The 27,656-nt window shown below is 35.9% G+C and overlaps 5 protein-coding genes across 15 annotated transcripts; 2 read left to right on the top strand and 3 right to left on the bottom strand.

Annotated features, from left to right (window-relative positions):
- Positions 1-36: 36 nt before the first annotated feature.
- Positions 37-9,080, bottom strand: LOC110817760 (alpha/beta-Hydrolases superfamily protein). Of its 3 annotated transcripts, none has more exons than XM_088207463.1 (14): positions 8,090-8,930; positions 7,858-7,995; positions 6,762-6,843; positions 6,530-6,633; positions 6,173-6,299; positions 5,983-6,077; positions 5,656-5,779; positions 5,141-5,221; positions 4,775-4,873; positions 4,515-4,700; positions 3,539-3,676; positions 3,406-3,462; positions 2,888-3,025; positions 37-514 (listed from the first exon to the last, which is right to left on the bottom strand). In XM_088207463.1, the coding sequence occupies exons 2-14, from the start codon at positions 7,896-7,898 to the stop codon at positions 452-454; spliced, it is 1,335 nt and encodes a 444-aa protein (XP_088063589.1). In that variant the 5' UTR covers positions 7,899-7,995; positions 8,090-8,930; the 3' UTR covers positions 37-451. The 3 variants fall into 3 exon arrangements, with proteins under 3 accessions (XP_088063589.1, XP_088063588.1, XP_021902117.1); XM_088207462.1 differs by lacking the exons at positions 37-514; positions 8,090-8,930 and adding exons at positions 730-1,053; positions 8,937-9,080; XM_022046425.2 differs by lacking the exon at positions 37-514 and adding an exon at positions 730-1,053.
- Positions 9,081-11,412: 2,332 nt separating this feature from the next.
- On the bottom strand, positions 11,413-14,895 carry LOC110817769 (Phosphoglycerate mutase family protein). 3 transcript variants are annotated; one of them, XM_022046441.2, is made up of 5 exons: positions 14,487-14,868; positions 14,302-14,401; positions 14,046-14,225; positions 13,846-13,963; positions 11,413-12,016 (listed from the first exon to the last, which is right to left on the bottom strand). In XM_022046441.2, the coding sequence occupies exons 1-5, from the start codon at positions 14,779-14,781 to the stop codon at positions 11,954-11,956; spliced, it is 756 nt and encodes a 251-aa protein (XP_021902133.1). In that variant the 5' UTR covers positions 14,782-14,868; the 3' UTR covers positions 11,413-11,953. The 3 variants fall into 3 exon arrangements, with proteins under 3 accessions (XP_021902133.1, XP_088063591.1, XP_088063590.1); XM_088207465.1 differs by lacking the exon at positions 11,413-12,016 and adding an exon at positions 12,298-13,408 and having other exon boundaries at positions 14,487-14,895; XM_088207464.1 differs by lacking the exon at positions 11,413-12,016 and adding an exon at positions 12,298-13,408 and having other exon boundaries at positions 13,846-13,966; positions 14,487-14,895.
- Positions 14,896-15,426: 531 nt separating this feature from the next.
- On the top strand, positions 15,427-20,257 carry LOC110817770 (Mediator complex, subunit Med10). 4 transcript variants are annotated; one of them, XM_088207469.1, is made up of 3 exons: positions 15,427-16,083; positions 19,767-19,795; positions 20,048-20,257. In XM_088207469.1, the coding sequence occupies exon 1, from the start codon at positions 15,427-15,429 to the stop codon at positions 16,000-16,002; it is 576 nt and encodes a 191-aa protein (XP_088063595.1). In that variant the 3' UTR covers positions 16,003-16,083; positions 19,767-19,795; positions 20,048-20,257. The 4 variants fall into 4 exon arrangements, with proteins under 4 accessions (XP_088063595.1, XP_088063592.1, XP_088063593.1 ...); XM_088207466.1 differs by lacking the exon at positions 19,767-19,795; XM_088207467.1 differs by lacking the exons at positions 19,767-19,795; positions 20,048-20,257 and adding an exon at positions 18,765-19,640.
- Positions 15,958-27,586, top strand: LOC110817759 (G-type lectin S-receptor-like serine/threonine-protein kinase At1g11300). The gene is given in 9 exon segments (XM_022046423.2): positions 15,958-16,083; positions 24,358-25,431; positions 25,692-25,799; positions 25,900-26,063; positions 26,149-26,359; positions 26,527-26,764; positions 26,843-26,993; positions 27,072-27,294; positions 27,297-27,586. Coding segments are annotated over 8 exon segments (2,157 nt in total). The 5' UTR covers positions 15,958-16,083; positions 24,358-24,440; the 3' UTR covers positions 27,368-27,586.
- LOC110817771 (protein ENDOSPERM DEFECTIVE 1-like) lies at positions 19,817-23,832 on the bottom strand. Of its 4 annotated transcripts, none has more exons than XM_022046443.2 (7): positions 23,307-23,832; positions 23,077-23,173; positions 21,072-21,191; positions 20,666-20,782; positions 20,495-20,584; positions 20,214-20,321; positions 19,817-20,094 (listed from the first exon to the last, which is right to left on the bottom strand). In XM_022046443.2, the coding sequence occupies exons 2-7, from the start codon at positions 23,077-23,079 to the stop codon at positions 20,026-20,028; spliced, it is 507 nt and encodes a 168-aa protein (XP_021902135.2). In that variant the 5' UTR covers positions 23,080-23,173; positions 23,307-23,832; the 3' UTR covers positions 19,817-20,025. The 4 variants fall into 4 exon arrangements, with proteins under 4 accessions (XP_021902135.2, XP_021902137.1, XP_088063596.1 ...); XM_022046445.2 differs by having other exon boundaries at positions 21,072-22,861; positions 23,307-23,831; XM_088207470.1 differs by having other exon boundaries at positions 21,072-22,576; positions 22,671-23,173; positions 23,307-23,831.
- Positions 27,587-27,656: the final 70 nt, after the last annotated feature.

A 27,656-nucleotide genomic window follows, 5' to 3' on the forward strand; every position in this document is an offset into this window, starting at 1 on the left:
TACAAAAAAATTTGAGGTTATTCCAAATATAGCCTAACAGTATGTCACCCTATTGCTGAAGTTGGTAGTCTTAATTGCTCCAGCTAGATGCTAGACTGAAGATATCCAGCAGGTGATAAGATTATGCATACTTCAAGGTGTAGCTGAGGTGACAATCACAAACATCCACATTTTAATTGGATGGTTATTTCCGGCTAACTCCACAGAGGTGATCAGGTCCGATGACTATTTCCAGTCAACTCCACAGAGACGATCCGGTTCAAATCCTACTTTGAGCAGTCTATGAATAAAAAGAAAAGCAAAATCATATTGATTAGTTCACAGGCTTGAGATGTCCAGTTTAAATTTTCATCATACTCATCCCCCTTAGAGCATGTATGCATTCCTCCACTTCCTCAAATGAGCATTTTGGAGGCAATGCTTCGCAAGCGCCAAGCTTCAAATGAGCATTTCAGAAGCATATGCAGCTACTATGCTGATGATTTAGTTCCTTCTCCAGCAATACATTGTAAGGCTGCTGAGGAGGATAATCGAAAAATTAGAAAAAAAGAAAGGCCATATAGCAGCTAAGCCAATTTTTCCTGCACCCAGAAATTGATCCCCATGCAAAGTAGGCCTTTGTTAGCAGTTTCAGTCATGCAGTCACATGGGCGCACACAAGCAGACATAACAGATGCACAGAGAGATGTATATCAACAGCATATAAATATTTGAAAAGGCAGCCAGATATCAGAATAAAACCCATTGCTTTTTTACTACACCACAAAGTAAATAGAAATGTTACTTGAAGATGAATTGGACATAGTTACATGAGTATGCTAAGGTACAAAGCTATCATGAAGAACGATGTCTTCGATGGTTAACTCGCTTTAGAATACAATGCCGCAGTCGTTTACTAAGGGCCTCTAGCTTTTCAAGCTTCTCTCTAGCCTTCTCACGTTTAGGCTTCTTCTGAACTGCTTGAACCTTCTTGTTCTTCTTGTCCTCTTTTGGCGGGTTGTTCGGTTTTTGATTTATATTTCTAAGGGGAGTAGCAAGCACATTGAGACTTGTCTGAACGCCAAACCCAAGTAGAATAGAAAAGAAAAGGCTTGTCAAGACTAGAAACTTTGAAAATTTATGAATGTAGATAAGAGCTAGTAAACTGAAACTAACATGTAAGTTACGCACTAAACAAATGTTATTCAGCTAATTCAGTCTCCCAATTTATGATGCTTACAGGATTTTTCTTTATCTAGATACACAAACCCAAACCCACCCATATACACACTTTATACATATATATACACCAAAGCCATTAGACCTACATGGTTCAAATTCATGCCTCACAAAAGTCATTCCTGTTAAGAATGGTTGAATGTGTATTTTATTGAATTCACAACCTCATATATTCAGGTCTTTTAAAATATGAGGAAACAAAAAAATTGATTACATATGATGTATTTTAACCTAGTGTCATTTAATCTATTTTATATACAACACACTCTAACATTCCACTCAAATTGGGGAATATACATTGTCCATTTCCAGCTTATCAATGACAGTCTAGAATGTTCGACTGCTCAAGCCTTTGGCTAACACATCTACTAGCTGTGAATTGGTAATGCATGTATCGAATACATATTAGGCTGTTGTCGAGTTTCTCTTTAATAAAGTATCTGTCGACCATGTTTGGTCCAGTCATAGTGTACTGGATTGTACTACGAAATGAGTTCCTATATTTCTAAAAGGTTAAGGTGGCTTACTACAAGTGGTTCAACTAGATTACACTGTAATGACGACCAATTAAAGAAGTAAGCTATTTGTGGAGGTCCTATATATGCAGTTCTCTTCCATCTATGCTATTGCACAACACAAAAATATTTCTGTTAAGGATTCGTTTGTGGATTCATTTGGGATACTCACGTGGTCCATCATTTTAACAAAAAATCTGAATAACTGGGAGATTGATGGGAAAATGAACTGTCTTTCCTCTATTGCTCGGGAGTTTGTATCAGTTGGGACAAAAAACAAGCCTATATGGAGTCTCAACAGAGATGGACAGTTCTCAATCAAACCCCTTTATTTGCATTTGATGAATAGGGGAGGTGGTGATAATAAGTTTCCCTATAACATTATTGGAAAGTGAAAGCAACTCCAAGGGTGGCCCTTTTTGCGGGGGAAGAAGACTAGGGAGAGTATTCTCATGCTGGACAAGTTGATCAGAAGGGGGAGAACTCTGGTGAATGGATATCATTTGTGCAAGAATGGGGAAAAAAAGTGCAACCATATTCTCCTTTGGTGCTTGTTTGCTCACTGACTTTGGACTTTGGTTTATGGCTTTTTGGGTTTGTCATTGCTGGCACAGTGACGGATTGGCTGTGGGCTTGGAAAGGCATTCAGAGGAACAAGAAATCTTAAGGCTTATTTCTTAGGTTATCTTTTGGGATCAATTTGCAAGGAGAGAAATAGAAGGGCTTTGAATCGATTGACATTTCTTTTGATAGATTTAAGGATTTGTGGTTTTAGACTGTACGTTTTCTAGTAAGTAGCCAAGCCAACCATTAAACTCTGGGGACCTTATCGATATGTTGTTGGAAATATAAATAGTTTTCTATGGGTTCCATTTTAATATATATTTTACTTCTCAAGAAAAAGTAATAGACTATATGTAAAAATAAAGGCATGTTTTGTAATTTGCTAGCAATTGTCAATTCCCTTGAGATACACAGTTCATCGCTAGTTCAACCTAGACCAGAATTTTAATTGTACACAACAATGACTCCAATTATTTGGGAAGAAAGTTGAATGCTGTGATATCATAATCATGACTAATTTTCCCCAAGTGACTTGCAGAAAAAACGTGGTTCAAGAAACTTATAGAAAAAGTAATGCACAATGGATAGACCTGATGACAATTGTTCGTAGCAGTGCAGCCTGCAGAAGACTCTCCATCACTGCCTCCTAATGAAGAACATCTACCCCAACTCTCTCTATTGGAGCTTGTATAAGAGCAACACTCCTCGCTCTGACCGTCTGGCTTATCCTGCAATTAGAACAAACTACTGAAACATGTACAGAATGGTAAAGCTTACACTCAAGTTCGATTAATTTTCTCTACTCAGTTCAATTAGTTTTTTCCTCGAGCACGGGATAGACATCTAAAGGAAAATAAAAGAGCAGCAATGGAGATGATTAATAGTATCTTGTTGCAACATATGAAGTTAACTGACAGATCTTCATGCCAAATTCAAATCCATTGAAGCACCTTATCACTTTTGTTACTGGAAACAATGATCCTTTCCTCTCCCAATTTTCCTTTTCTCCTACCTTCATAGGTTTTTTTTTTAATTTATTTTTTTGGAAATAATTTCATTTATATCCACTTAAATTTCAATATTCGAAGATGCTACAGAATTAGATCACCTGTAAGTATAGAGGCTCATCACCATTAGGTGTACTATTATCATTAAGCAAAGAATCCTGCATCATCAATTAGCACAAATATAAATATCTAATTGAAAAGCAAAGAATGAGACAGGAAAAACAGAAGCAATACTGTGCTAGTAAATGGAGCAATTTCTGAGAGAAGTTCATCCACAGGCTTCGTAGTTAAAATGGTAGGAGGAGCAGAAGATGAACTCGCAGCACCATTACACGCAGAATGGAGGCTTGTGATAATCTCATATAGAAGATTCTGAAAAGAAAAGAGACAACAACTTATGGTAAGCAGACAAATTATGTTAATCCCCATTCAATCGCATGATTGTTACTAATGGAATGGTTACATCACTTAAATACCATAATGCTGAAATGGAGGTCGATAGGTTGTAAGGTTCTGCCCTCTCTTTCTAAACTAAGCTTGTAAGTATATAAGTAAGAAGCCAAAGATATACAATCGTAGTTTCAACAATAATACCATAGACCCAATAGACTCTTCCATTGCAGGTGACAACACCATTGTCACACTATACAGGTAATTTTAGAAAGTGGCAGTAGAGTAATTTAGATGGTAACGATGATATCTGACTCTACCAGTTTGAACTATATTTTTACAAAAAGCTGAATGCAGCATTGTATGATCCTTGTATCACCTGACAGTTATGGTTATCATGATCCTTATATAATGCAAGCAACAATTGCAACTCTTATATCTAACAACAAATAAACAAAAGGTAGAAAACAATGGAGAATCATTCCTCATGTCACTTCTTTTCATGAAGTACCCATCACCATGGCACTTTTTTCTTAAAAGAAACCCATCAGTATAACACTTGATTGCCATCTTGAAACTTTTAGCATATAATTCAAGCAACAACTGCAACTCTTATATCTAACAAACCGTAAATGAGCGGTAGAAAATGACGGAGAATCATTCCTCATGTCACTTCTTTTCATAGTGTGCCCATCATCATAGCACTTTTTCCATAATAGAAAACCATCAGTATAACACTTTGTCATGATGTGCTCACTGTAATAGATTGAGAAAGATGAACACTCAGATGGCAACAGATCCATGTGAAAATGGAAATTACCTCATCCATGCCAGCTCCGACCTTCAAATCCCCCAAATCATAATATTTCTCAAGTTTGCTTGAATATGCAGAAGCTATTTGAGGAGGATGTAGAATGTTGAAGAAGAATATAGACACTGAATCATAATAGAACTGTGGTCTCGAAGAGTTGTGATCACCATCAAATTTTATGATATTTTTATCTCCCTACATAACCAAAACATGCTTTAGAAAATGAAGCAGTGCCTTGCTGAATTTGTACTCAGGGACTAGTCTCTTACTGCATAAGACTTGAAGATAAGGTCGGAGTGGTGGGGTTGAATGAATTTGTCCTCGCTAGCATGTCCAAATAAAGCCGGAATAAATGTTTTTGGTGCAACCTGTTCAACATTTTAGTGAAAGGAATCACTGGTTAAACCATTTATTGTCCACAGAATGAATACAAACAAATAACCACATGCGCATTGAATCAAGGATCAAAGCAGTCCATTTGTAAACAGAAAAAGAGGTTAAATGTCCAAAGAAATACCAAAACAAATAGAAAAACTTTCCAACTGCACAAATTTAGCAACCTCCACATAGACCAAGTTCAGATCAATGGGGCACATTTGTCTACCTCCATACTGAAGTCACTGCCACAGACTAACCTTTAGGCAGTTAAGATCCATGATATCAAACTTTGCCTTCTTCTGAATTACCCGTCGCATGTACTGCACTGCCACCTTGACCTGAATTAAAAATGACAAAAGGAAAAAAAGAAAAATTATTGCCACAACAAATAGAAACATGTAGAAGACAAATCCCTCAAACAATAAATATCTCCTTACAGTTTTTTCATGTGTTCAATGAACATAAGACAAAGGAGGACACAAAATAACCCAACTAAAATCCATATATATTTTATAAAAGCCAATTATCCCTCAACTGTGAAAAAAAATGCTATATTGACAGTTCCATTCCAGATGCACAATGAACATTACATAAGAAAACATGACTGAAAAACTAGCCACAATTCACATGGATAAGAATTTTCAGAAAAAAGCTAAATCTATAAATTTGTGACCATTGGTTATTGCATCTAAGACACAGAGAGAGTCTGCATGCCTGAGTAAGCACAGAGAGGACAAGAAAGAGGGAAGAATAGTTATACAAAGATCCATACTGTGAATTTAGGAAGCCGGATTTTGTAGACATCCACTAGTTCCATCATTAAATCAAATAAGTTTGAAAACGCACTGTCTAACACCATTCCAGCTATAGATGGGTCTTCTGCTCCATAGAGAAGGCTGCATTATATTATGAACCTATATCAGGATCTCTAGGAAAAAAGATTGATAAGCAAGTAAAGGATCCATCAACACCAATCCAACCATTTCCCATGGTCAACTAACATTTTTGGGCATGTAGAAGTATCTATAGAAGGCAAGAATGATAATAGGATTGCTTAACAAATTGACAGCATTGAGTTAGAATTGATGAGATACAATACCTGGTGACAGCACCCATAGATCGTCCCCATAGACCTATTCGAGATACTTGTTTATTGCTTCTGAGATATGACACCACAATCTTAAGGTCGTCTTTCTGTCACAGATGCAACCACAGGAATTACAAACTTCCGATATTGGTTTCACATACAGAGACACTTGATTATAAAAGGAATTAGAGAGGGAACCCACTTCATGCCAACCAAGGCTAACATAGTCACCATCAGACAAGCCCGAACCAGAAAAATCAAGGGTGAAAACAGTAATATTTGAGGGAAGAAGGATTACAGCAGCCTCATTTGCATCTGCCCTACATCCACTGGATTAATTTTCATGCCAAATGAATTAGATTCACCTTGGTGCACGGTAAAATTTGTCTGAAAGCAATTAAAAATTCTACCAGGAAGTGAATTATGAACAATCAATTATGAAAGTATCATTTAAAATGTTTATAAAGAAGTGGATACTGCAAATAGAGGCTATATCAAATGTGAACAGGAAAAAAAATGTTAATGTAAAATGGTCAATAGCCCATGATAACTTCACTACCTATTCCCATGGCAGTATATAACACAAGGAAGAGGAGTATCTCCAGTGAAAGATGAAGGTAGATAATGACTGCAGCGCAAGGTATGGCCTCTTGAATTTGTAAGCTGCAAGTACAAAAAGTTGCTCACAATGAACATCACAAATTTTGAGGTATCGTCTCAAACAAAAGTTACTGTGAATTACTTGAGGCAAGAAAAGAAAGTGAAGTTAGTTTGCTGATGTCCATACTTGCCTCCAAGTCCTGTCGCTTGTACTGTCTACCAGCTAGAGTGAAATCCTTTTCCCATAAATACTGATCAGGGTTGTAATCCACCCTACAAGTCCATTATATGAGTTAGCTATAAAACAAATGACTGAAGGAAGGTTAGATCATCTAAGCAGCATTCTAAGGCCTGGAGTATTTCATCACAAAGAAGCAGAAGCTAACAAAAAATGGGAGAAGGTGAAGGTAGCAAGTGAACAAGATTAGTCAGCTGCGATAGTTAGAAACTGAAGAAGATTAGTCAGTAAGATATCCTTTACATATAACAAAGAAACAAATGGAGAAGCACTTTGGGCATAGAGCATTCAAGAACAAAGCAAAGACTATCCCTGAAAGAATACTCCTATATATTATTTTGATGCCAACAAGTTTCAAACCTCATTTGTGAAACTCTTCTGATAGTGAACTTGCCAGTATATGCTACACGAAACATCTTTTCTTTTTCCAAGCATCTCTCAACTTTAAAGACTCACCAAGCTCTAGTTCCTATAATATCTGACATTAAACCTGCGCTAAAAGTGCTGAAGTACTAGAGAGATATCGTGGACCCAACATGAACCACAGCCGTAACTGCTACATATTCATTTAAGATTCCATCTCAGTAATTCAAGCCACAGCTTACTCCTATAGCTTCATTAACAAGCCAAAAAATCCTAGTTCAATACTTCGCCATAAATGCATTATTGCCAAAGCAGTTCAACAAAATGGGTTAGATGGAAGTAAGAGAAAAAAACGGTTCAATAAACGTTTGGGGAATGAATTACTGACTTTGGATTCCAAGACCAAAATGAGTAACATCAACTGTACTAGCATTAAATCATCATGTCTTTAAATAGAGAGAGGATCCTAGTTGGGTGCTTAAATAGTTAGAGAAATGGAGGATGCAGCTGAGACTTTGAGGCCTATTAGCTGAAGTATGACTGAGAGCAACTGGAGTACAATCCCCCCGTTGAAAAGAAACTAAAGAGATAAGGCTGCAAGGACATTGATTAAGCAAAAGCTACATCGGCAGACCCCAAAAGCTAAAAGAGCATAAGAAAAGTAGAGTCAAGGCAGAGACAGTTACCTGGGAGGGCGAATGACAAAATTGATAAACTGATCAATCATACTTCTCTTCGGCGTGAACCTAGCTTGGGGATACTCCGCATCGTCAGAAAACCAAGCAGAGCGGAAATGTCGGAGAAGCTCAGAATTGCTTCGTTCACTATCATTGAGCAGGCAAAACTAAGGTCAGAGAAGGAAAAGAAGAAGCAAAGTCCATAAAATCATTTACTAGACCAATGAATAGATAATGAAACCTGCAAGAGGTTAAAAGTTATTAGCCTTTTTTCCTCAACAATGTAAAGCCCCAATCTCGCCGAAAAAACCACGGTTACGTTACTTGAAGGTGTTAAAAGTAGTGAAACCAGTGGAGTAAAGATTGAGATTTCAGGAATTTGGTGGAACTGACACTTGGCGGAAACTATTACGAGATCTAAAATTACAGGTGCTGCGCAGGCAAGAAATGGTGGAGAAGCAAACGAAGTTCTGAAGAAGATTACACTGAGCAGAAAAAGTTTGAGAATAGACAATGAAGAAGACAGAAGGAAAAAATTTAAAAAAATTTCAGATCTCAGAACCCACTAAACAGCAACAAAGCTTTAACTCTCCGTTGAAGAAAAAGTCGTCACTTGTCAGTGCATCTTAAAGTAAAATTCCAAAAGAAGGTGTTTCTTTTTGAACTTTTCCGAACGAAAGAAAAAAAAAAAAAGAAGAAGAAGAAAGCAGAAATAATTACAAAGTGCCAATGAGAAAAGAAAACTTAACAGTTGAAGATGACGGTGAGAGTCATAAAAAATCAAAACAAAAACTTAAATTACGGAGTGCTCGTAGTGCTCCCCCAATACCAAATGAAGGAAGAAAACAAAGCTCAGACGGAGAGGACACAGACCGGTTAGGTATAGATAGAGAGAGAGAGAGAGAGAGAGAGAGAGAGAGAAGAAGAGGAAGACAGCTCCTTTGCCCTGTTTGGTTTCTGAATTTCGAGAAAAAATAATCAGGGAAGAAAATGGATTATTTGTATTAGCTAGATGGATGAACCAAAAAGCGCCTTTTTCCATTACACACTACTCCACCAGAAAATCCCATTACAAGAAAGAGAAATACATAATCAAAGACGACGCCTTTATCCGTCCGGTTGCGTATGCTTGCTGCTACTGGTTTTGTTTTTATTCATGTTGTTTCACTTTCATTTGGGGAAAAAGAAAAGTTGGGATTTTTATCTCTAATTAAGTACTGTGTTGATGGGGAATCCATCATGCTCCATAAATTTTTATTGTATGCAAAAATAAACATGTTACAACTTGACTTGTATGCATATAAATATATATTATCATTACTTTTCAGATTGACCAGAATACCCTCCTATCTTTTTTTTTTTTTTTTTTTAAACTTACTATTTTAGATTGCTCTTTGGAGCTTGTTCGATTGACTCGTTTCATTAATGTCAAATATAATCAAATTTTTTTTATTCTATTTTATAAAAAATTATAATTGTATATTTGATCAAATTTTTTATTTTATTATATATAATAATAAATAAATAAAAATTAAAAAATATATATAATTAAATATATTATATACATGAATAATATATAAATAAAAACATAAATATATATATGATAAACTATATAAATATATATTTATATATAAAATATATATATATAATTAAAAATATATATATACGATATTTTAAAATAAGAAAAATAATATAAGAAGAAGTGTTGAGTAGAAGAAATTAAAGAAAAAGTAATGTTGTAAATAATAAAAAATATTAAAGGTATTAAAAAAAAAAATTTATCAAACTATCATAAAACTAACGAATCGGTAGTTTAGAGAATGAAAAAAAATCATGATATGAGAATCATAACTCAATTACAAAAAAAACTACACCATGTGTTTGTAAATATTAACAAATAAAAAAAAATCATATCATCATTATTAAACCATTATTCAAATAAGGTCTTATGGTTTATGCATTAAGTATATTCTTATTGAAAGACTGTGTTATCTCATTTTCTTGTTAGATATTGCATTACATGTGTTATTTGTAAAAAGTTATGTTATTATTAATATAAAATTATAATTAATAAAATTTATAAATTTATATTAAAAATATAATTTTATTATATTTTTATAATTCATTTAAGAGAATAAATTCGTATCATAAATTGTATCTTAATATTTTCTCATTAAAAAATTATCTTACATGTGAATGTTAAAATATTAGTTTATATCTCCCATCTCTAATAAATTGTGTGGTTATTAATGTCAAAATATCATTTAATTAATTAAATAAATAAATTTTTTAAATAAAAAACTCTATATATATATTTAACATAAATAACTTATAACTCTAAACAAATCATCTTTATCAAACTCACAACTAACATATAATTAAGAATTTATGTGATTGGGATGAAAGAATCAAGAATAAATAAACACTACAAAATAATTTGATAAGTTAATTCAGTTCTTAATACAATAAGAATAATAAGAATTATCACTCGTTAAAATTCTACCAAAGACAATAAAATTCATTCAATTAATCGAAGTGTCACATTATATTGTAAATGAGATATTAATATACTAAAATACCTACATTCTGTCAAATGATCATAATTAGATGATTTAAGGAAACGTGAACATAATTAAAAATAACTTAAGGAAACATGATATTAAATGACATAGGAGAACATTGTATTAAATGAGTTAAAAGAACATAATATTAAATGACTCAAAAAAACATTATATCAAATGGTTTAAAGGAACATAATATTAAATGATTTGGAAAAATATGAACATAATTTAATTATCTAAGAAATGACAAAAATGATCATACACATTTGTTCTAAATTCTGTCCACATACTTAGACGAAATTAATGATTTTTTTTTTGCTTATTTGATTCTTCAAATAATTTACATATGCTAAATTCTTGTTGTATCCATATTTGTACGAAGTTTTGAAACGTATATTTTAACTTTTTGATTTAAAATCTTATGATTGAACTAACTAATATTGTAATATTTTCTTTATACTTCTCTTTACTATCTTTTGAACTCATGTTCACATCAATCTTACGATTGCTTTAAAGGTTTTTTTTTTTTTTTTTTTTTTTTTTTTTTAAAATAAAAATTTATATATTTATCATAAGTAATAAAATATTATTTTATATATATAATTTTTAATAAATTATATTATTATTAAGATAAAATTATTACTTAATTAATAAAGTGACTAAATTTTCATTAAAAAAAAACAAAATATTATACTATTTTTTTTAATAAAAATTCATATATTTATCAATAAATGATATATAAATATCAATTAAAATATATAATAAAATACAACACAACTTAAATTTAAAATTTTTAATCATAACGGAATAAAAAATAACTTGTAAACGAGAACATGCAAAGAGATACAAAACAATTGGAATCCAAATTTTTTTATAAAAGAAAAGATGTAATAATTTTTCACTAGTTGATAATTTTAGAATAAAATTTTAATTATAATAATAAAGTTATTGAATTTCCATAACCCATATTAAACAAATAGTTTTGGAAGATGTGCATACAGCATGGAAGAATTTTCAAGACATTGATGACTGTATGTCTGCCAACAAAAATACAAGGACAAATTTACAGTCTTTCTAATGGTCTCCAAGCACATGCAAGTAATTGGGACACACGTACTGCTCGAATTATACAATTTGCCCAGTTTAGAATTCTCTTGACTTACAGGTTGTAATTGCTTATATATGTCACCTAACTGCATTACAGTTGAAAACATTCCAGTCACTCATCAAACAGATGCTAAATTGGAAATCTATTCCAATGACGATCATATTTTAGGCACCTCTTGTCTTCAAACTGACAAAATTCTTGCAGTTATTCTGAAGGCAGAAACGCGGGCCAGCTCTGTTGCGCTCTGTCAAGGCACTGATCTCTGCTATGTTATTTGATTAGCATCTGCAGGAGATGAAGAATTTGGAGGTCTATATTTACACGAGACTTATTGAAGCATCCATGTACGGGAACCCTTTTCCATTCCTTTTGGTCTTGTTAGTGGCTGCGAGTAAGTAAGATAACTTGGTATCAAACTTTAAAGTTGCTCTACAGGTCAAGTACTTGGTGTCACTATGCCTTGAAGTTTCCACCCACCATGTCCTGCCAAAGCAAACGCCTGCAAGGGTAAAAAAACTGGGTTACATCAAGGTCAAAGAAGACTCGAGAAAAAGAAGTATAATCATAGTCCAAGTTAAGGTAAAATTTTGCAAGAAACATTTCTTTTTTATATAAAAAGAAGCTTTGTTAATATGAGAGAGAAAATAACAACAACAGTAGACATCCTCCTTAAAAAAATCATAACGGTATAAAAAATGATTCCATCCTACGGTATGGAAATGATAGCATCCCAATACTGGTGGAAAGTATAGAAACTTTGCCAGTAAAAAATTAACACCATTTTCCTCCGTAAATCCTGTCTACCCAAATACACCTGTCCAAGATCATTACCTGGGCAATTCTGTCACAATCAATAGATGATCCTATCCAAAACCATCATTAATATGTTGGTCATATCATCTCCAATTTCTGAGCATAACCAATTAGATACTAAGATTGAATTTCTCATTCAGCTTTCCCTTGTCCTATGATTATAGGTTACTTTGGATATTGGTTCTATTCCTCCATTCTCAATCTACAATGATAAACCGTGATAGACCACAGTTGTTCCTGTTCCTAATAATACTTCCGGGACTCTTGACCCAAGGCAGGTGTATTGCAGCTTACACCATGACTTTGCCCCTATTTAAGTTGTAGAAAACAGTAAACAACATCATTAGACATCTCTAATGAGTCCAGAACACATCTTAACGCATCTAAAGTCCAGCATTAATAAAATCATTAATAGCAAATGTAGCCCAAATATATATAAAAAATTCTTCCGATCCCGTTTTATCTAACTGTAAAAGCATAAAGCACAAATCATAAATTTAAGTGAACCTGCTTCTCCTATCCTTTGATTAGCAAAGAATTAAGTGTCTTATTTTTCTCATCTTCACACGAACTTCAGCGACACAAAGTTTACATTTTTATTTGGAACAAAGAAGGGGGAGAATAGCCTTGAAGCCATGAATTGTTTTTGGCATCTCCACTGGCGTACCGTGTATTCCAATTAAAGTAAGTTATGAATCCCCTGTTTGCCTGAAGTGGAAAGATGTAATGACAAGGCCATGTAAGCTGGTAAATACTACCATACCTAAGAGGCCTGGTGCCTCCATGATTCTGTGCTTCTGGATGAAGTAGAAAATATATCACAACAACTGAAAATAAATTATTCTTATTATTTTTTTATTTTTGTTTTTCCTCTCTTACAGCAACAAAGTGTCTTGCCTTTGGTGTAGAATTTCACACGTAAAGTCTACTTAGAAGCATGTTGGTAAAGATTCTGTATGTTGATGTGCTCTTGTAAACATCTGTCACCGGAGAAGTTGGCAATGCTCTGAAGGAAACCAACAAGTTCAACAAGAATGTCCTTGGTGAAGGTGGTTGTTAGGGTCCTTGTTTCATGATCCTAACTTGAGAAGAAGGGAACAGATGAAGGAAGATTGAAGATAACACACAAAATTCAAAGAAGAGATTAGAGGATCGGAAGAAAGTTCCAAATGAGGAAATTGATAATTTCATGATTTTTCTGAATAATCAGAAAACAACCAGATTTCAGCGTATGTTGCTGGTAACTGGTTTCCAAGCAAGCTAAGATAAATATAGTAAAATCAAACAAACTTCATAAGCAGTAACAAAACTAATGGATAAGAGCCACTAATGAAAGAGATAGCTGCCCAGGCAAACAAGTACAGGCACACATATATTGCCAAGCAGTATCTGTTGATCTTTTCCTTCCTAGATAATAAAGTAACAGACCTCAATTTAATCTGTAGGAGCACCTAATGACATTGATAAAAAATGCAGCTTGAAGAGGAAATAATTGGGACAGGAAATATATCAAACCTCTTCCCAGGAGCTCCCAGCGGCTTCAAGCAAAGCAGCATTGCAAGTTTTCAGTTCGACCGAAGCACCAGTGAACATAGAGGCAGCCTCCTCCCATCCTCGGTTATGTCCCATACACCTGCTACAGTAGTTCAATATTATTCTGACACAGGAAAAGAATTCTTACGAGGATACCTGAGATTAATTAAGATGAAACTCACATAACAGTGAGTATGTCATCCCTTGAATAGTTACAGATAGCTTGTTGAAGGTGGTCGGCAGTCTGGCCGTCCATTGCAGCAATGGAGTAAAAACTTGAAATGAAATGCAGCTCAGCTTCCATCAACCCTCGCATATGTTCCTGCATTATCTTAAGCGTCTCCCTCGTTCTCGCTGCATCACTGCGCCACGTAACCCTCCTTAAAGAACTATCTATTCTGTCGTCTTTAATTTGACAAAATTCAGTGAGTGAGTTACCTAGACAGAATGAGTTGAGGAACCCAACCTAAGTCTTGGAGCTTTTGAGAAACTTTGACAGCATCTGCTCGTCCAGCTTTACTCAGAGGCCGGTCGTGATCTGCTCAACAAAGATGAAATCAGAATTTGAAAAACAAGAAAGGGAATCGAACAAGTAAACAAATAATAATAATAATAATGATAACCTCTGAGCGAAGAATCTCCCCAGGAACTCTTAGCATGACGAAGTAGAATAAGGCGGCGAGTGACTGATTTGGCGGCGTAGGAAAGTTGCTCCTTCAGGGAATCAGGAGTTATAGCTGTTTCGGCTACAAGAGGTATCGAGCGTGTCCGCAAGCGTCTAGGGTTCCTGTAACTCGCAGTTGTGGTGATTGAAGGAGTATAATAGTTACTATGCTTGGTTGATTTTGTAATCGAGTAGAGGAGAGGGGTAGATTGCACAGTGGACATGGAAGGATTTAAATTGGTCAATGTGCGCATGCTGGTCTGGTTTTGATGGAGGAAGGTGGAGACCCTCAGAATCAACACCTGAGATTCAGACTTGGATGGGAGGAATAGAATGAGCTTTTCTGAAAGTAAATTGGTAAATTTCATTTTTTTACTTTTACCTTCAGTTTTGTTGTTTTACCTTTCACAAAATTACAGATTTACCCCTGGTAAAAAGCCTCCTATAAAAATCGCATGTATCGCTGCAACAAGAAAGATGAAAAGAAAACGGTGAAGAGAAGAGGGGAAGATCTGGTGCGCCGAAGCAGGTAAGCAGGACTGGGAAGAAGGAGGGAAGCTAATAGCCTCTTCCAAGGTGGGATAGGGTTGATTTAGGGCAAACTTGTAGTGAATTTCGGGTGGTATGTAAAAGAGGGGATTTCAGAGAGTGATTGAGGGAATAAGGAGATTTGGGAGAGGATTAGAGAAGAATATCCTGGGATTGAAGGAGGATTCGGAGGGGAAATCGAGGAAATCGGAAAAAGAGAAGGCAATAGTGGAAGGCTTAACAACAAGATCTATAGGAGAAAGGCAAAGATTTCAGCCAACAAGCCATTCCGCGGGTCTGTTCCGATTCCACCACTGAAGCGTAGGTTATTCCTTTAATTACTTGGTTTGGAAGCATCAGGAAGTTGAAAGATGGATTCATCACAGACGGCTGGTGTTGGTATTGGTGGGAGTAGTGGCAACGGGATGATGAATAACCAGGCGAATGATCGGGGGACGGTGACAGCAGCTACAGATGATCCAAAACAGAATCTAAATCAGGTTATCAACTCCATACAGAAGACTCTAGGTCTCCTTCATCAATTATACCTCACTGTCTCTTCCTTCAATGCTGCCTCCCAGTTGCCTCTCCTCCAACGACTGAATTCTCTTGTTATGGAGCTAGAAAACATGATGAAATTGTCTGAGAAATGTAACATTCAAGTTCCTATGGAAGTCCTCAAGTTGATTGATGATGGGAAAAATCCAGATGAGTTCACCAGGGATGTAATAAACAGCTGTATTGGCAAAAATCAAGTTACCAAGGGCAAGACTGATGCATTCAAGAGTTTGCGAAGGCATCTGCTGGAGGAACTTGAGCAGAGTTTTCCTGACGAAGTTGAATCATATAGGGAGATTCGTGCAAGCTCTGCTGCTGAATCAAAACGGCTTGCTCAATCACAAAGTACATTACCAAATGGAGATGTCAAGGTTAAGACTGAGCTGTAGAAGCCCACGGTTGCTTGTTACTGATTGGTCAGGTTTCTTCAACTACTTTCTGATCAGGGTTGGTTGTGCAAGACTTAACTGGTAAACTGATCTTACACGGAAGCATTTAGTGCTTGAAGTTAAGAATTTGATATCATGTGCTGTATCCTTAATCACATTTGAGTTGAAGTTTGTGTCATCCGTGTGTTTACTGAAGACTGTTCTTTACTTGTAAAGGGGTGGCATGTCTAGCACCTTTGTGTTTAGAAATAGTTTCCTATAGCCTGTCCCTTCTAAAGCATGGAAACATATTAATAGTTTACTGTAGGCTTCATTTAAGTCGGATGGCAGGGAAAATCTTGATGATTGTTGATTGTTTCACAAACTATGCATTCCCATTTTGTAGCTTTTTATCATCCATCTACTACTGTCAAAGTTCACCAAAATTTTAGGGATAATGTTTACGAATAGCATGGGCTTCTACAAAAACATTGATTTAGATAGAGACAAGATCTTTACTAGTCTCTTTGATCTAGGACAAATTAAGATTAAGTTGCCTACTTAAGGATTTGGGTCAACTAGACAACATATGTGAGGTTCTTAAGCGTGAGACCCAGGGATTGATTGAATCAAACAACCAAGAAATTGAGGAAAATCTGAGAATAATTTATATTGACTGGTAATAATCTCGAAGGTGTTATAGAAAAAAATGATCTCAAAGGTCATATTACAGATGAATTTACAGAATCCTAGTTAACCTTCCTAAATAGTGAGAATTTCCAAATGACAGTATATTAATACTACTGTTAAATAAAGGAAATCTAGTCATAAATAACTTTAAAAAATATTACTTAAATCCCGAGTTACAAAATATGTGATTTTTATCTATACTATTACACTTTAAAATATAGATTAGCCAGAAATATGACTCCTAATCTATTCAGAAAATCCTACTCGTACCCATTCTCCATCATTTTTTAATAGTTGGAGGAAACTAAACCTCGTGATTTGAACCGTTGGAAGTTTCCAAAAACACAATCTTGGCGCTTTCCGAAAAGATTTTTGTAAATTCTGCAAATGGAGGCACACTATTTTTTGAAAATACTTTTTTTTTTAAAAAAAATATGGAGACACATTACGTTAGGTACATAAAACCCGGCAGGCAAAATGAAATCAAGACATTTTGTAATTGTTGCCTCACCATCGTTGAGTTGAATCTCAATTGGTGGCTTAGGTTCCTCCATGCATAGAGCTTGTATAGAACTCTCCATGGGTGAAAGATTCTGAGGATTCTCAAAATCATTTCTCTTAGGCTTAGAACTCTTCTGAGGTGAAAGATCTTGAGGAATTTCAAAATAGTTGCTCTTATGAAGACATGGTGGTTTTTATCATTTCTTAACTCCAATGAGCTCTCTGTCTTTTATTCTTTTCATTGACTGTTTGCTTTGACTCCATGTCTTGTTCATATTTATACATCTCTCTTGTAACCGTAGATTCCAAAAACACTTCCTTAGATTTCAGATCTACTTTCTTTGTACCATAACTAGGATAGTAGATAGTGATAGTCCCATCATGTTAAACATGTTGATCATATGGGCAAGGCCGACATAGGATAATATGTGTAAACATTTTAGGAACTACACAGTCAGTAATGAACCATTGTAAGCATAGTAACAAGTGGAAACAAGACACTGCAGAAAAATTCATACTACCCATCAATGCTAGTCATATGGTAGTCGAAATGGCTATGTTACAAGATTTAAGCCGTTCAAACAAGTTTATTGCAACAGTCCCCATGAACAACAAGCTTTTAACTTTTATTTCCACGACAAATTAGGGTTTGAAAAATTGGAGAATGCTTCTGATTTTCTTCCATTTAACTGCTCGGTTGCCCATAACTGTAGCCAAGAAGTACTGATTTTTATCGTTGATGAAAGATTGCCATACTCTCCTTTAATGATCCACATTTCGAAAATTTTTCAAAGGAGTTAGTTAGAATATGACCTTGATGGAATTGACTATAAGATAAAGAGATTGCGCTAAAATTACTCAGAAACCAATTTGATCTGGTAAAAAATCGGTGAAGGGGCTGAACTGGTACCATGAGACTTGGTTTGGAAAAAAAAATTCAAACTATAGCAGATTCGGAGATGTTTACCCAAAGGTGATGTACACGACTGCTTGAGATCCACATCTTGGTCTTGGGTATGACATTGGACAGGATTGGAGATTGGTAGGGTGTCTGGTGATGTGCCTAAAGGTGGCAACTTGATGATTCGGAGGCTGGGTGATCTCATGGCAGTCACCGGCAGGAATCCTGGCAGGATTTCTGGTGAGGCTTTAGGAATGTGCGGTTGGAGTTGCCTGAGGTCTCCGGGGGTGGCTATCTGAGTAACTTCCTACTGGTTAGCATTAACATGAGTTGATGACTGATTCGTGGGTTTTAGGTTTTTTCATTGCTATTCTTTGTTTTTGTTTTTCTTGGATGTTTCGGATTGTTTGGCTGTAGCTTCATTTTTGGTTTAAGTTTAATCAACCTACTCAGGGATTTGGGTTATCTAGATATCGCAACTAGAACGTTAAGCATCATATTTAAGAATTGATTGAATTACACAAACAGAAATTCTCCGTTGCTCCTTAGGCAAGAGCTCTTCAATTGCTAAAGAATTCTTTTCACATGAGCTCAGCATGTCATCAACAATAAGATGACCAAATAGAAATTCTCAATGCTATCTCAAGAATTTACGTCATTCCGTAAATCACATGTGAGATCTCTCGTGCAGGTAGCAAAGTCTTGGCGAGTCATTGTACAGTTCCACCTGCAACTCCAGTATCAACATGTCTCCATTTTCAGCATTTTTATAATTTTTCACCTCTAAACCTTTCTGATACTGTTCCTTCCTCACCTTCTTCTAGTTCTGAAGATATCTTGCTGGAATGCTGTCACATGATTCAGCTTCCCAAGGAGCATTGCTTTGGAAGAAGCTTCACAGTTTGAGAAAGGTTTGAGAAAGGGTTTTGATTGATTTGAAAAAAGAAACTACTTCAATTGAGACCATATATAACATAGAAATCATGCTTAGAAAGGATGGATAATTAGCTAGAGTAACAGGTGGCACATTAAAATTATTTTTTGTAAAGTTCCATTTGATATCCAAAAACTGTTCAGCGGTAGGTGGACAAGTGAGAAATGTTAGGGTGAACCAGAAAAGTTGGGTAGAGTAGATGTAAACGTTGGCTAGATAAGTACCTTGTAATAAGAGTAGTTATTTACCCTGTAAACCATCTGCACGTAGTTGGTTCTCATAATTGCATGAAGCAACCTTCAGTGTTGGGGTGAAATGGTTTTCTCGAAGATGCAAACTTACTAGCATACTTGAGACTCCACAAGAGTTTAAACTTGTATCCAAGATATTGTGGACCATTTAGGATCCTTCAGAAAATTGGTGAGGTTGCTCGTTAGCTAGAAGTACCTTCTGATGTATCACTTCACCTGATCTTCCATATAGCCGTGCCAAGAATCCATATGGGATCCTTTGGGACAAGATATGGTTCCTTTAGTTCATTCTTAGGACAAGATTTTCCTCCCATAGGGCATTGTTGAGAGCAGAATTCAGTAACTTGAATTGCAATCAATTTTTGGATACATCTTCCGAATCCGTATAATTATAATTATCTTCTCCTTTCTCTCTATCCGTCTTCTTTTGTTTCTTCAATCGAAGCAGAAATTTACTTGGATACATCTTCCGCATCTGATCCTCAGAATTTGTATTTATGAACTACAGATTCTCTCAGATGGAGAGAAATCTTATAGGTAAGTTATATTTGGAATAAATGGATGTATTTTGTGGTATTTACTTTAGATTTCATCAACTAAATGAATTTTACAAAAAAAAATATCACTTGTTCCAAACTTAATCCAAATAAATCAAATCATTTTCATGGCCAATGAAACAAAAAGAAAAAAAGAAATGAACTATTTTGCACATGAAATATTTTGAAGATGAAATTTTATATCAATCAAGAATGTAGTATAGCAATTAATTATTGCTTAATGTCTGGACAGCTCCGATGAAATTGAATAAGCTGGCTCCTTAAGCTGCATTCTTCCACCTGACCAAACAGCAACCAGAGTGATGACAGGCAAAGGGGCCATAGAAGATTATTTCAACTGAGCTGAATACTTGTAATATGAACGTTGCAAAAGATTTTCACAAATTCTGAGGACAAACCTGTAAAGCATACGTCTGAGATAATAGATCTCCACATTCTTGGATCTCAACTCTTTGTCCCCCAATCACCCTTGCAAGTTCCGAAATCAATTTTTCTATCTCTTCAGCCTGCATTTAACAAGCAATTTTCTTATGAAGTCAACGAGTGATTGGCTGTTTGGCTACTGATCAATGACAAGTTTCCAAATTGTGGGAGGCTCAAGCTCAACTTTGGTAGACATGTCTATGGCATGTCTGGTTTCCTTTCACATGAAGAATGATTTGTTTCAGAAAGGACATACCTTTGGCACAAAGTTTTGAATGTGTAAAAGAATTGTTTCCATCACCTTCACTGCTGAATTTAGTGCCTCCCCTACATCTCCTATATCAACCTGCAAAGAAGCATCATCCCTTATTGGAGCATCTCAAGGGTGGCTAGCATCATGCTCAGAACAATATTACAAATAGAATACCTTGATATTTGAACTGAATGGGAGCCGAGTTGAGACATTCGACAAAGCTTGAATTGTTTCTGATAAAGAATGTGAATAATCCCCTTCAAGCGTGGACCAGTCTTCCAGAGACCACATCTATACTCAACGATGAAAGCCTTATATAAGGTTTTTTTGTTAAAATGTTATATTGCAAAATAAGATCTTCAATTAAGTTTGTGATATGCCAAGAGAGGGAAGTTAGATCAATTCACGCAACCAGCGAGTGCATCTATACGTGTTCGCATAACTTTATCTTACAACTAACAATGAAAGAAAACCCATATGGCCAATGCAACCAAAAATATTCAAATGGCACATTGTACAAATAGAGAACTTATAGAATTTAAAGGTTTAAATTTCAGGCGTGCAGATAAGATAGCCTTACTTGAGCTTTAAGTATTGTTGATAAAGTGATTGTTCTCTGTAAAGATCCAAGTTCAATTCGTTTCCTCTGAACAGAAGCATGTAAATCTGACATCTTCAGTCCAAGCGAGTAAAGTGCTCTCTGCAGGGAAATAATTAGACAGTGATAAAAATAGAAGACAAGATCCAGAATAGTATGAAATAAGAAAGAGAGACAGGAAAGCAGAGAGGAAGTAGTAACATCAGAGCAAGCTAATCAATTAACAAAAGCAACAGCATAATCTCATCAAATCACTCAGATATCTAAGCCAAATTAGTTTTTGTACTGCCGCTGTGCCGCTGTGTGAATGTTCTCCTTGGCATTTTCATTTTATCAGTCATGTGAAAGAATGAAATTGCTGTAACAAAAAAATTTAATTACAAATTTTCAGAATGAATGGAAAGGGTAGTACAACCAAGATCTGGGAAACTATAGACACCAGACTTGCCCTTATTCTTGTGAACAGCAGCAGCACACATACCTTTCCCAACACTCAAGGTATTGGTGGCCGACAGGGAAGCCTTAACCAGCCAACACCAGGCCTCTGTTTTGCACTGGAGAATGCAGAAAATACAGTTCAAGAGGACCTTTGGGATGATGGAGCTGGGGTGATATGGCATGATCTTGGGAAACATACTGAATGAAGAGACACAACCCAGGGTCCTTCAACTTTAAAAAGATGCAAATTATCTTAACAAAGGATGGGAAACCAGTGATCATTCAAGGAGTAAAAGGTGAAGGATTACTGACGCAGGCACTAGGTAAAGGGTGGGGAAGATGGCTCCTAAAGGCACAACAAGGAGGGGAAGACACATACTCCATTCAATACAAAACCCAACCAGGAAAGGCTCAGGAGGGAGTTAATGATAACGACGAGTTATTGTTACCTATAATCGGCAAATACCGAGAAATTTTTGAGGAACCCAACTAGTGTACTCCATTCAATACAAAACCCAACCAAGAAGGGCTCAGGAGGGGGTTAATGATAATGAGGAATTATTGTTACCTATAATCAGCAAATACCAAGGAGTTTTTGAGGAACCCAACTCCTTAGCACCAAGAAGAGAGCAAGACCACTCCATTCCTCTAATGCCAGGAAAGGTTTACGAGGAGGTTAATGATAACGAGGAGTTATTTGTTACCTATAATCGGCAAATATCAAGGAACTTTTGAGGAACCCAACTCCTTACCACCAAGAAGAGAGCAAGACCACTCCATTCCTCTAATGCCAGGAAAGGTTTAGGAGGGGGTTAAGGATAATGAAGAGTTATTTGTTACCTATAATCGGCAAATATCAAGGAATTTTTTAGGAACCCAACTCCTTACCACCAAGAAGAGAGCAAGACCACTCCATTCCTCTAATGGCAGAGGCACCACCAATGACCTTATAGGCACCCTTATCTTTAAAAGACAAAAATCGAGAAGAAATCGCCAAGATGCTGGACAGGTCCATCATTCAACCCAGCCACAGCCCATTTGCCTCTCCACTGCACTTAATTAAAAAGAAAGATGGCTCTTGGGCGTTATGCATAGACTACACACAGTTAAACTCAATCACAGTAAAAAATAAGTTTCTCATGCCTGTGACTGATGATGACCTTCTGGACGAATTACATAAAGCCATGATCTTTTTTCAAGATAGACTTGTGATCAGACTATCACCAGATCAGGAGGAGCTCAAAGAACATGAGAAATACCAGTACAGTGAATTGACCTTGTCACACCCGAATTTGCACTAAAAAACCATAATGGTAGCCAGTTTCTATGGTTAGCTGCATTTCAACACAAAACTAAAGAAAGTTTATCCTATGCTAGTAGTATCAAATGCAGATTAAACAATCAGATAAATTTTCAATTTTAAAAATCCACTTCACCAACAATAGAACAGAAAAGTTAATTATAATACTCTTTCCTTTTTCTTCATTTTCTCAAGCCAAAAAGACAAAAGAAAATGGGAACCACAACTAGGAATCATAAATAACTTCACCATTTTTTGGTTCGTAACTCCCAGAAACTCTGCGCGAGCTGCTGCAAAACCCAGTACTAAATCCCCGCAAGCTTCTTCCAGTTACTGCTCCATATAGCTGAACTCAAGTCAACAAGAAGAAAAAAAAACCAAGTAAATACAATTGTACAACAAAAATATTAAACAAACGCCTAAACCCCATATAAATGTGTGTCTCTGTGTGTGTGTAGAAGAAAAAGAAAGAACATTACTAAATTTCTGGAATCTTCAATAAGGCACAAGGAGAAAGAGCGACAAGCCATCCAGTGAAGGAGCCTGATGCCACTAGAAGGAACCATTTGCGAGCAGCTTTGTTTCTTCTAATTTACTTTCCGTTCGTAGAGGACTTCCTTAAGCGCGGGAATCCATACCAAACCCACAGGCATCACATTTTTAATCCCAACCTTCATATAGAAATGACACCAAATCGAGATTAACTTAGCTAGGCGATCAAAGATGGATTATTGCCGCACAAACCAAGAACTGTTTAGAGAAGAGCAATTAAGGTCAGACTTTAAATTGGAACAAGTAATAACCCTAAAATTCAACCGAAAAACTCATTAATATCCTCTAATAGATCATTCTTCATATCATAAACTCGATCACTCTATAAGATAGAGCAAACCAGAAAAGAAACAAAATCAACTTCTACGAGAGAAAAAAAAATCTTCTAACAACTCCAAATTTGAGTTACTGCAATAAGCATAGAGAGCGAGAGAGACCGAAGGAGAGCAACAAAATGACCCTGAAAATTTTGTATGAAAATTATATTTTATTGTATCACGTGTATTATTAATTAAAAATATATAATAAATATAATAAAAATTAAAAAATATTATGACTTCTACGTCACAACTGTAGAAGTCAAGTCAACTATAACTCCCATATCAAACCGCCTGCATTCCCATGGTCAAGCCCTTACCAGAGATCAAGCAATTAACTGACCATGAATGTCAGAAGCAGCTTTTCATTCCTTCTATCCGGCTTGTTAGATTGTTTTCTTCTAAAATTCTGTGCTGCTTTTGGCACCATTACACCAATTCAATTCATCAGTGAGCAATTAACTGATCATGAATGCCAGAAGCAGCTTGATTTCATTCCTTCTATCCGGCTTGTTAGGTTGTTTTCTTCTAAAATTCTGTGCTGCTTTTGACACCATCACACCAATTCAATTCATCAGTGACACTGAATCTATAATCTCCAGCCAAGGATCTTTCAGACTAGGATTCTTCAGTCCTGATAATTCGACTCGTCGGTATGCAGGAATATGGTACAATGATCTTCCTGGAAGGACTGTCATCTGGGTAGCTAACCGAAATAAGCCGCTTCAAGATTCCTCCGGGAGTATGAAGATATCAGATGATGGAAATCTGGTCATTCTGACTGGGAAGAATGAGATTCTTTGGTCATCAAATATTTCCAATCCGGTGAAGAATTCTTGTGCTCAGCTTTTGGATACTGGAAACCTTGTCCTCAAAGATGATTCAAGTGGAGTTACCTTGTGGGAGAGCTTCCAGCATCCATCGAACACAGTCACATCGAAGATGAGGCTTAGTACTAATCCGAGAACTGGGAAGACAGTGAAGATTTCATCATGGAAAAGTCCTGATCCATCTGATGGAATGTTTTCAGCTGGGATAGATGTTGTTAGTGCTCCTGAGTTTTTCATTTGGAATGGTTCTCGCCCATTTTGGCGAAGTGGTCCATGGAATGGCCTGATATTTACCGAGGTAACAGATATAAGTTCTAGTTACGGAAATGGGTTTAAACTGGTGGATGAAGAAGGGACTTTTTACTTATCATATACTTTTTCGAATACGTCTTTGGTAACTAAGTTTGTGTTGAGCTCAGAGGGAAATTTGGTACAAACATTTTGGGAAGAGAGGAAAAATAACTGGGAGCATGTCTGGATGGTTCCAAGTACTGAATGTGAACTTTATGGAAAGTGTGGAGAATTTGGATACTGTGACAAAGAAAGAATCTGCAGCTGCTTGAAAGGGTTTGAACCGAAGAATCCAGAGGAGTGGAAGAGAGGAAACTGGACAGGTGGTTGTGTTAGGAAGAAAAGCTTGCAGTGCAATAGGAACAATGGTGGGAAAGCAAGCCAAGAAGATGGGTTTGATAAACTGGCAAATGTTAAAGTTCCAGACTTTGTACAATGGTCTTTCAGGCTCGAGGATGAGTGTAAAGACTATTGTTTCAGTAATTGTTCCTGTGTAGCTTATGCATATAATAGTGGCATCGGGTGTATGTTATGGACAGGAACCTTAATTGATATACAGATTCTCTTATCAGATGGCATAGACCTTCACATTCGTCTCCACTATTCAGAACTAGGTAGTTCACTCAACTGTTTTGTGTTTTTGCCTTTTCTATGCAACTTTAAGCCTCAGTTATCAACTTAATACGGCTGCAGCTTCTTCCTTAACCATCACCGAAAAGTCTCTCCACCATTTCCACATATCATCTGCTAAAGTTCAGATTTTTCCAAATAGCTAAGCAGCATACCATGGAAACCATGATCATCTTATCAAACACTATTTCCAAGTCAGACCCAAAAACCTTATCTTTTTATTTGTTTTTCTTTTGATTTCCAGACAAAAAGGAGGATTCTGGAGCTCTTATCATTACTGCAGCCATATTGGGAACAGTAGCCATTTCCATCTGCACATTTTTCTTACGGAGATGGATGGTTAAACATAGAGGTAAATTTTGCAACATCTCTAACAATTTAGTTTGAAGATAGACTGTTCACTCTTACTGTTCAAAGGGAAGAAATGTAGAAATCCTATTTGTTTATCATAGGGGGAAGTACAAAACTTTTGAGTATTGATTTGCTCGGGCATAATAAGAATCAAATCAGAGTTCAGGAGCTGCCATTGTTCAATTTTGAGATACTAGCAGCAGCAACAAACAACTTTAATCCATCCAACAAGCTTGGGCAGGGTGGTTTTGGTCCAGTATACAAGGTTAGTTAAAACTCAAATTGTTGTTGGATTATAATGTCATACTATTTAGTACTCATAGTGTTCTTGGCTCGGATTTTCTTTCCAGGGAAAGCTGCAAGATGGGCAAGAAGTAGCAGTGAAGAGACTTTCGAGTAATTCTGGACAAGGACTCGAAGAATTTAGGAACGAAGTTGTAGTGATTTCTAAACTTCAACATCGAAATCTTGTTAGACTTTTTGGCTGCTGTGTTGAAGGCGAAGAAAATATTCTAGTCTATGAGTACATGCCAAACCGAAGCTTGGATGCAATTCTCTTTGGTTAGTCGTAGCGATCAATATAGTTTTTATCAACACCAGCAATAAATAAATAAAATTGAAACTTATTCTATGGTTACTTGAACATCAAGCACCATTTTCTTTTTACTTTACAGAACAACTACTGATCACCTCTTTTCTGTAATCTTTTTCACATAAACTTGATCTAGATCCAATTGAGAGAAAATGTTTAAATTGGAGAAAGCGCCTTAATATTATCGAAGGAATTGGTCGAGGTCTCCTTTACCTACACAGAGACTCAAGATTACGAATTATTCATCGAGATTTAAAGGCAAGTAACATCTTGTTGGATGAGGAACTAAACCCAAAAATTTCAGACTTCGGAATGGCAAGGATTTTTGGAGGCAAAGAAGATCGAGCTAATACAAGAAGAGTTGTTGGAACATAGTAAGTAGCTTTTTAACATTGTAAGAATTATAATCCAACAAAGTTGAGCTCAAGATATATAGATTTTCTTAACTGCAGTGGTTATATGTCACCTGAATATGCAATGGAAGGTCAGTTCTCCGAGAAATCAGATGTATTTAGCTTTGGAGTTTTATTGTTAGAGATTATAAGTGGAAGGAGAAACTCAAGTTTCTATAGTGATAAACAGTTTCTTAATCTTTTGAGTTATGTAAGTGTATCTAATTCAAAACTTACATAAGGCTCCATATTTTAAGGTCAATAAATGCTTACAATTTTCACTTTTCAGGCATGGAAATTGTGGAAAGAGGAAAACATTGTAGAATTCATCGATGCAGTCATGTTCGAACCAAGGTTTAAGGAAGAAATGTTGAGATGCGTACATGTGGGATTGTTGTGTGTGCAAGAATTTGCGAAAGATCGGCCAAGTGTATCGACTGTTATCTCGATGCTCAAGAGCGAGATTGTTGATCTTCCTAATCCGAAACAGCCAGCATTCACTGAAAGGCAATCTTGAGTAACACAAACTCTTCTCCTATGAATTCTACTAACAAAATTACTATTACAGTTCTTGAAGGCAGATAATGACTGTACTATTTAAAACACATACATTTTTAGGAATCTGTTTTATGGGTTTTATGCTACACTAACTAAAACTAATTGGGTATGATATGCTTTGAATTATAATTTTTTGTATGGTATAAATTAAGCTAACTGATATTCTTGTATGGATGGTCCGAGTTTGCTTCGGAGATTGTTCAATAAAATGCCAGAGAGACAGAGACCTTAAGTCTGGAATTTGGACTTGGGTGTTTGTGTTGTCTTCCTCTTTGACAAATGCTTTCTTGTGTTATTATGTGTTTGTAACTCTTCT

This window comes from Carica papaya, chromosome 7, assembly GCF_054855325.1.
Source record: "Carica papaya isolate Zhongbai chromosome 7, ASM5485532v1, whole genome shotgun sequence".
Taxonomy (NCBI): domain Eukaryota; kingdom Viridiplantae; phylum Streptophyta; class Magnoliopsida; order Brassicales; family Caricaceae; genus Carica; species Carica papaya.

Bases quoted from the DNA above. Each gene is read 5' to 3' on its own strand.
- LOC110817760 (XM_088207462.1), bottom strand. From the start codon at position 7,898: ATGATTGATCAGTTTATCAATTTTGTCATTCGCCCTCCCAG. The intron at 6,844-7,857 runs GTAACTGTCTCT...ATGGACTTGTAG, and splicing joins TTTGTCATTCGCCCTCCCAG to GGTGGATTACAACCCTGATC. The intron at 5,222-5,655 runs GTATGGATCTTT...TTTTTAATTCAG, and splicing joins TCCGGCTTCCTAAATTCACA to GTCAAGGTGGCAGTGCAGTA.
- LOC110817769 (XM_088207464.1), bottom strand. From the start codon at position 14,895: ATGAAATTTACCAATTTACTTTCAGAAAAGCTCATTCTATTCCTCCCA. The intron at 14,402-14,486 runs GTTATCATTATT...TTTGTTGAGCAG, and splicing joins GGGAGATTCTTCGCTCAGAG to ATCACGACCGGCCTCTGAGT. The intron at 13,967-14,045 runs GTGAGTTTCATC...GAACTACTGTAG, and splicing joins GATGACATACTCACTGTTAT to CAGGTGTATGGGACATAACC.
- LOC110817770 (XM_088207469.1), top strand. From the start codon at position 15,427: ATGGATTCATCACAGACGGCTGGTGTTGGTATTGGTGGGAGTAGTGGC.
- LOC110817771 (XM_022046443.2), bottom strand. The intron at 20,585-20,665 runs GTATTCTATTTG...GCTTCTTTGCAG, and splicing joins CATTCAGTTCAAATATCAAG to GTTGATATAGGAGATGTAGG. The intron at 20,322-20,494 runs GTATGTCCTTTC...TGTTAAATGCAG, and splicing joins TTCAAAACTTTGTGCCAAAG to GCTGAAGAGATAGAAAAATT.